Source organism: Oryza glaberrima, chromosome 1 (genome assembly GCF_000147395.1).
Source record: "Oryza glaberrima chromosome 1, OglaRS2, whole genome shotgun sequence".
Lineage (NCBI taxonomy): Eukaryota > Viridiplantae > Streptophyta > Magnoliopsida > Poales > Poaceae > Oryza > Oryza glaberrima.
In genome coordinates this window covers 31,178,068-31,186,587 of record NC_068326.1, presented here as the reverse complement: position 1 = coordinate 31,186,587, position 8,520 = coordinate 31,178,068, and the positions used below count along the sequence as shown (strand labels likewise).

The window sequence follows — 8,520 nt, the reverse complement described above, 5'->3', positions numbered from 1 at the left end:
GGGCTCAGGCAGGGCTGTAGCCTGGAGCCCTGTACCACACCCACAATGCAGTACGAGACGCCATCCATCGATTCGAGGTCGCTCTCGCGCGCTTTGGCTCGGCCCCTTCTCTCGCCGAACTCCACCAAACCGGTCGCTATTTTCTTCCTTTTCCACACGGACCGAGCACCTCCCCAAACGCGCCCTCCTCGCTTTGTTCCCATCTCCTTCCCTCCTCCTCGCCGGTGCATCGTCCACTTCGGTCGGTATCGGCGCGGTGAGATTACAATGAGATGAGGTGCATCGCACGGCTCGGGTTTCTCGCGTTCGCAAACGCTGGCCCCGCTGGGTCCTGGGGCGCACTCTATTGTATCGCAAAGAAGCGTTCCTGTGATCCTGTCTGAATTAGGTGTCACCGCACAAATGTTAGATATCAGGTGACCGTCAGATAGATAGGAAGCGTGTGTAATAACAAGAACGTGACCCCATCATGCAAACGCGACTCTCTCACTCCGGCCACTCCCTTCAGCGAAATCCGTAGTCAGCAAGTTGGGCGGCCAGATCTGCACGTTACACAAGGAGAAAGAAAAACGATTCACAATGCGGCCTGCCACGCCAAGACTACTCGTGCTGTCGTACAGCGCAGAATAACTGGCCCTTAACAACAGAATCGACAGCGCCGGAGCCCGAGACGGGAGAAAGAAAAGGCCGTAAAAACAAAATCAAATCCGGGCTATAAAAGGGGGCGCCCCAAGATGCAGGCAGAGGCTATTCTCCACGTGGCCATCTCCCCCCATCCATCCCCCACTCCTCCGCTACTCGCACCGCACCGCACCGCCGATTGATTTGGAGAGGAAACCCCCTCCTCTTCCTCCTCCACCTACCTCTCCTCCTTCCCAGCCAGATCCGCCTCCTCCTCCCCTGCTCCCTCCCAGATCTCACACTCCATCTCGCGAGCGCGCCGACGCGGGACAGCTCGCCACCCCGCCCAGATCCACCGTCTCGCCGGAGCCGGAGAGACCGAGCGGCGGGCGGCGGGGAGGAGGATGGCCGTGGGGAAGGAGGGCGGCGGCGGCGCTGGCGGCGAGGGGGGCATGTCGGATTCGGTGATCCGGAAGGTGCTGGTGTCGTACATGTACGTGGCGGTGTGGATCTTCCTCTCCTTCACGGTCATCGTCTACAACAAGTACATCCTCGACCCCAAGATGTACAACTGGCCCTTCCCCATCTCGCTCACCATGGTGCACATGGCCTTCTGCTCGTCCCTCGCCGTCGCGCTCGTCCGCCTCCTCCGCGTCGTCGAGCTCCCGTCGTCCCCCGCCATGACGCCGCAGCTCTACACCTCCTCGGTGCTTCCCATCGGCGCGCTCTACTCGCTCTCCCTCTGGTTCTCCAACTCCGCGTACATCTACCTCTCCGTCTCCTTCATCCAGATGCTCAAGGCGCTCATGCCCGTCGCCGTGTACTCCATCGGCGTGCTCTTCAAGAAGGAGAACTTCAAGTCCTCCGCCATGCTCAACATGCTCTCCATCTCCTTCGGCGTCGCCATCGCCGCCTACGGCGAGGCCCGCTTCGACGCCCGCGGCGTCGCGCTCCAGCTCGCCGCCGTAGCCTTCGAGGCCACTCGCCTCGTCCTCATCCAGATCCTCCTCACCTCCAAGGGGATCTCGCTCAACCCCATCACCTCGCTCTACTACGTCGCGCCGTGCTGCCTCGCCTTCCTCGTCATTCCCTGGGCCTTCGTCGAGCTGCCCAGGCTGCGCGCCGTCGGCACGTTCCAGCCAGACTTCTTCATCTTCGGCACCAACTCCCTGTGCGCCTTTGCGCTCAACCTGGCAGTCTTCTTGCTCGTCGGCAAGACGTCCGCGCTTACCATGAACGTCGCCGGCGTCGTCAAGGATTGGCTGCTCATCGCCTTCTCCTGGTCTGTGATCCGGGACACGGTCACGCCGATCAACCTGTTCGGCTACGGGATCGCATTCCTCGGTGTAGGCTACTACAACCACGTCAAGCTTCAGGCGCTCAAGGCGAAGGAGGCGCAGAAGAAGGCCGCACAGGCCGACGAGGAGGCCGGCTCGCTGCTGCAGGAGCGTGACTCGCACGGCGAACGCAAGAGCGACAACCAGGCCTAAAGCGTGGGATCTGGTCCAACAGCACACGCAATTTGGTTGGTTCTAATGAATTCATCAATGTGATCCTCTACTAGTTTGATGCAAAATCTGTTCATTTCTTGTCTTAATTTGTGGTAGGAAGGCAAATAAATACAGGAAAAGTACGATCTTTGTGTCGGGCATATGAAAATATGAGTCAATTTTTGCCACTTGTAGTTACTTTGACAGTATATGAAAATTGTCTACATTGTGGAGTACTGTTAGCTGAGTATGTATCATGGAATACTTTACATTTTATCTAGTACGGAACATGGAGTTAATCAGTTTTATAAGATTGGCCAATGGATCAATTGCATTTCAGTTGCTATGACCTTAATCTATTGTGGCTCTTAATTGTCTTGGGATATTGGACGGGATATCCGTTGCACTTGTGCCAAGCACTCACTACTGAAGTACATCTCCGTCCATTGGATTACATCTATAAGTTGGTATAAGGTTGCTTTCCGTGGAGCTGGACCCCGGTTTGGTGCTCCCACACCTTGTCCCATTCATTGGATTCACACACAAGTCAACAAGAATCAGGTTGTATAAGAAGCATCTGCACCTAAATATAGGCTGTGTTTAGTTGCTTGTCCAATTTTTTTTTCTGAAGGGTGTGTTTAGTTCACGAAAAGATTGAAAGTTTGGGTGTGTTAGTTCACGCCAAAATTGAAAGTTTGATTGAAATTGGAATGATGTGACGGAAAAATTAGAAGTTTGTGTGTGTAGGAAAGTTTTGATGTGATGGAAAAGTTGGAAGTTTGAAGAAAAGGTTGGGAACTCAAATTGAAACGATGTGATGGAAAAGCCGGTAGTTTGTGTGTACTCCCTTCGTTTCACAATGGAAGTTATTCTAGCATTTTCCACATTTATATTGATGTTAATGAATCTAGATAGATAGATATATATGTCTACATTTATTAACATCAATATGAATGTGGGAAATACTAGAATGACTTGTATCGTGGAACGGATGAAGTAGGAAAGTTTTGATGTGATGGAAAAGTTGGAAGTTTGAAAAAAAAAATTTGGAACTAAGCTCGGCCTAAGTATACGGACACACATTTGAAGTATTAAACGTAGACTAATAACAAAACAAATTACAGATTCCGCCTGTAAACCGCGAGACGAATTTATTAGGAAAAAGTATGAATTACACCCCTGAACTATCACGGTCGTCTGAATTACCCCCATGAACCACGAAACCGGACATTCTTCATCCCCAACTATGCAAACCAGACGAATTATCCCCCTTGACCCAATCCACGGTGGTTTTGATCTACGTGGTGTACACGTGGCAGTCCAGTCAGCGTTTTTTTAATTAAAAAATTGTGGGACCCGCATGTCATACACTTCTTACTCTCTCTCTCTCTCCTCTCTCGCGCAGCGTGCACGGCGAGAGCGCGGGGACGGGCGGTCGGCGACAGCGGCTCGCGGCGGCGGTGGCGCGGAGGTGAGGCGAGCCCGGCGGCAGCCGAGCAGGTCGACGAGCCCCACCACGCCGAGTAGGACGATATGAGCAGCGACGGCGAGGAGCTCCAGGGCGAGCGCGGCGGCGGAGGAGGCGAGGCGGCGGCGGCGTGCTCTTCCTCCCGCCCTTGGGCCCGGTCGGCGTGGGCGGTCGGCGAGGTGAGTTGAGCGCGGCGGCGCGGATGGCGCAGACATCGGCGCGGAGGCGGAGGTGCGGAGCCGGAGGCGGCGGAGGAGCGTGGCGGCGGAGGAGCGGAGGAGCGTGGTGGCGGAGTCAGTTGTGGGTGGCGGGCTCCTCCTCGTCGCCACGCAGCCCCGCCGCCATGCTCCTCCGCCTCCACGCCGACGTCTGCGCCGTCCACTCCTCTGCCGCCACGCGCCTCCGCTGCCTCTGTTGCCTCCGCCTCCGCGCCGACGTCCATGCCGTCCGCTCCTCCGCCGCCACCGCCTCCGCGCCGACGTTCGTGCCGTCCGCTCCTCCGCCATCACGCTCCTCCGCCGCCTCCGCCTCCGTCTGACGTCCGCGCCATCCGCTCCTCCGCCGCCATGCACCTCCGTCGCCACGCTCCTCCGCTGCCTCTGCCACCTCCGTCTCCGCCTCCGCACCGACGTCCGCGCCGTCTGCTCCTCCGCCGCCTCCGCCTCCGCGCCGCCGCGCTCGCCTCACCTCACGGACCGCCACGTCGACCGGGCCCAAGGGCGAGAGGAAGAGCGCGCCGCTGCGTTTGCCCTGGAGCTCGTCGCCGTCGCTGCTCATGTCATCCTACGCGGCATGGTGGTGGTCCTCCTGCTCGGCGTGGTGGTACTCCTCGACCTGCTCGGCCGCCGTCGCGCTCGCCTCATCTCCACGCCGCCGCCGCCGCGAGCCGCTGTCGCCGACCGCCCGTCCCCGCGCTCTCGCCGTGCGCGCTGTGCGAGAGAGAAGAGAGAGAGTGAGTAGAGAGAGAGGGTAAGAAGTGTATGACATGCGGGTCCCACAATTTTTTAATTAAAAAAGCGCTGACTGGACTGCCACGTGTAATTGGGCCGAGGGGGGTAATTCGTCCGGTTTGCATAGTTGGGGGTGAAAAATGTCCGGTTTTGTGGTTCAGGGGGGTAATTCAGACGACCGCGATAGTTCGTGGGTGTAATTTGTACTTTTTCCAATTTATTAAGCCTAATTAGTCTGTAATTAGCAAATGTTTACTGTAGCACCACATTGTCAAATCATGGCGTAATTAGGCTCAAAAGATTCGCCTCGCAATTTTAATGTAAATTGTGTAATTGGTTTTTTTCATCCACAGTTAATGTTTATGCATGCATCCAAATATTTGATGTGATGGAATTTTTGGAAGTTTGAAGGAACTAAACACTGCCACATCAGTACTGAAGGAACCACTTCTCACACTGCTACTATCATTACTAAAGCAGTAGTAATTGTTTTTCTATTTTTTTTCTCATTCCTTGAGGGAACCTGAAATTTTTAGTTTTTTCAGAGTGGTTCAATGTAAGGATCTTTACCAGAGCACAACAAAGGCATATCAATACAGTACCTTTCTATGATGTGCTCCGCATGTTACTAGAACATGAAGCTGAATCTGATTCTTTTGCCTATCATGTGCTCCGAAAGTCCGGATCAAGACCTCTATAAACTGGGCAGCAGATCAAGACTACGTCGAACGTGCGACACGTTCACTCATCAAATCACTCGGCACCATGGTTACTGTACTGTGCGTTATGTTTGTCCCTGTTTCCGTTGATCTACCTGACAGTTGCAGCCTCCAGCAGTTGAACGGATTGGTTCGTGTTGGCACCGACACTGCAAGAGGATGTTTCACATCTCCGTGCAGCCAGGAACTGTGAGAAGCTTTTTTTTTTTTTGAGGGAAAGAGAAACGTTTTCTCCATTGCTCATTTGCTCTGTCCGATTGAGATCTGGTCTTATCCTCCAGGTTGGGTTCTAACCATGTACCGTAGTAGTACGTGCCAGTTTGGCGAGCTCACGGCGAATTCCTCTGCCCCGTTCGGCCGCAATAACCGAAAGCTGGTGCTGCTTGCATTGCTTTCGTGGACTTGGCCGCTGTGCTCGCCGGTAAACGGTACCGGGCGGCGAAATTAAGAGGAGCTGACAGTTGGGCGAAAGACGGAGAGACTTTCAGTGCTTTTGCGTGTGTGACCCTTGCGTGTGCATCTGGGAAGGCCCTTTTCCAGGCTGCCGTCTCGAGCAGGTTTGCAATCTTGGTCCATAGGAAGAGAAGTGAAGCCGAGCTACAACAGTGACACTTCTCTCCAATGTGATCAGGCACAGGAAGTACTGTAATTGACTAAAGGTTGAATCAGTGACATACTGACATTTCTAAAGGTTGAATCAACTTTTCAGTAGCCTGCTAGCTTGGAAATTTTATTATTTTTTAACCTTTTTATTTTTAAAAATGATTATTTCAAAACTTATTTTTAAAATCTGAACTTTTTGGTTGTTCGTCCGTCTAACATGGCAAAACAACACTGTCACATCACACGCTATTCAAGATGGTGTGGCAAGGCAGAACAATTACCATAGCTATTTTGACGTGGCCAAATACGTCATCGGCGTGATAGTGTTGTTTTATCACACCAACCGGCTGGCGTAGTCAAAAGTTTCAGAATTATAAATAAGTTTTGAAAATGTTTATTTTTAAAGAAAAAAATAAAATGTTTAAAAAGTTTTAAAAATCCCTAGCTTGTTCGTTTCCTTGGAGCCTCAAAACTGAAAAGGCCCATAGAAATGTACTAGTTCAAGTCTAATTATCTGTTGGACTTGGCCTGCTAGAGAAAACCTTCCTGCCCTTGTTGGGCCTGATTTCTAATTGCCGTCTGGGCATTCTTTTGGCAATGAGAAACTGGACACAAGCAAGTTCAGGATTTTCATGGTTTCATATATATTCAATGGGTTAATTAGTTCAACAAGACCACACACGTGCGAGGCGACTCTTTAAATTGTCGACTAGATGCTATTCCAAGTCTAACACGTACGACCGGAGGTTCCAAATCTAGGTATGGATCCAGCAGATGACTACAACTCGAGGTGAATTCGTTCAGTGGGCAAGATACCCTTTTGGGGGCATAATTCTCATCTGAAATAAACCAGAGCGTGCCTAAATATCATTGAACCCAAAAAATTGTGAATTGCAGTCAATTTTTTTCCTGCGTCGTCAAATCAAAATATTGGTCAGGTCTTTCCCCTCAACCTTACACGGCAAAGTCAAAATACGTCCTATGTTGACCAGCAAGCTATAGCAGAGAGGTGTTGTATAGTCTCTCATATTTTTTTCATTGCATATATGCTAGTCTCTCTCATTTAGCAGTCAAACAGTGCTGTTTGTAGGCTATTGTACGTGTCGGTGTTTTCAACATTGTTGGCAAGAACAATGAAACAACCAACCAGAAAATTTGTTTGCTCATGTTGTTTGGGACCGAATTATGTACCGCATACACAAAGAAGGAAACTTAAGATCATTCACGGTGTGAACCATGTGATCTTATGTAGACTTCATGTTCCTCCAAACAGAGTAATTAAGCAAGTCTAGCTTCAAATTAAAATAAAAATGGCAGACATTAACATTGCTGGACAATCCAGGTCATCTCGGCGTCCACTGGTCGTACAGGACCTGATGCATTTGCTACCTCAGCAGTTGCACTAGCATCATCTATCACAACGAGAAATCAGGGGCTCGATCCACTAAGCACCTTAGCATATATTTTACTGTGGCAAATCAATGTATAAGGTGCCTTGTGACAGTGAATCTAGGCCATTGGATCCAAGTATGGATGGCCAAGATCATAGTTTTCAGCTAATGCATGCAGCGATTGATTAATGTGCGAGTAGAGGCTAGTGGCGACGCCGAACTACACGCATCATTCAGCTCGCTAGCAGCCATATATAGTGGCGCACGAGTGGCCGACACAGCTTCTTTTATTCTAGCAAAACGGCGGCAGGCGGCTGGTAACAATGCCGTACGAAACAACTTGCAAAAAATGGAAATACGGGGAAATCTTGTGTGGGGAACACGTCGATTCCAACACATAATTAGGTTTCCTCGTAAGTTTAACAATGTGTGTACATCCAATGCATCTAGCATTGCACGATCAGTAGGTATGAAACGATTCGTCAGTTAATAACCGAGTGCTCCAAGATTAGTTTATTCGAGGAGCTCTCTTTAACGGAGAAGTTTCGGAATAAACTTTTTCGTGGAGATTAAAGCAGCACGCACTTGCTAGATAGGCAGAATCAATAAATCATATGCTGCAATGAGTAGTGGCAACTGCGAAATTCGCACAACCTCTAGATGGTCAGAACACACAAAAAAAATGGAGTATTCAAGTCTTTGCGCTGCTAGCTTGGTGTGCTTTTTTGAAGTGCAGACCTAGCGACTAGCAGCAAGTGACGCCCCAACGCATTTTCACCACTAGCAGCAAGCGACGCAGCAGCCAGGAAGCAGTAGAATACTCCTGTAGTGACTTTTTACAGTCTCGTTGGACAAAAAAGGGAGAGAAAACAGAATTGACCCAATTGAGCGAAACGACATACTAGCTTCTTCCAGCTCTTACTGGGATTAATTCTGGTCGTGACAGAAAAACTTTAGTTCAGAATTAATTTTTGGTCTAACATGGCACAGCGAGTTGCATGCACGCGTGCATTGCGACCTTTTGAGGTCGCACATTTGGTGCGGTTATAGTAAAGGACTCCTCCTCGTCAAACTTGGCCGCTAGCTACGGAAGCGTACACGTTCACGTACGTTCATCGTCGTAACACTGTACTACTACATTCATATAGCTAAATCGTCCTGCAAAATTACAACCAAAACTGGGCAAAGCCCATGGGAAAATCGCTGGCTAGTTTTTAGATGTGTTCCCATGCATTTCCATTCCATGTGATTTTCGCGAAGACCATGCGATTCACCACT

At 50.6% G+C, this 8,520-nt stretch overlaps 1 protein-coding gene across 1 annotated transcript; it reads left to right on the top strand.

The window, feature by feature from the left end:
* The first annotated feature begins 736 nt into the window (after window positions 1–736).
* Window positions 737–2,457, top strand: LOC127760423 (probable sugar phosphate/phosphate translocator At2g25520). The gene has a single exon (XM_052284676.1). The coding sequence runs from the start codon at window positions 1,026–1,028 to the stop codon at window positions 2,109–2,111; it is 1,086 nt and encodes a 361-aa protein (XP_052140636.1). The 5' UTR covers window positions 737–1,025; the 3' UTR covers window positions 2,112–2,457.
* The last annotated feature ends 6,063 nt before the right edge of the window (window positions 2,458–8,520 follow it).

Excerpts from the sequence above, each read along its gene's own strand:
- LOC127760423 (XM_052284676.1), top strand. The coding sequence starts at position 1,026 with ATGGCCGTGGGGAAGGAGGGCGGCGGCGGCGCTGGCGGCGAGGGGGGC.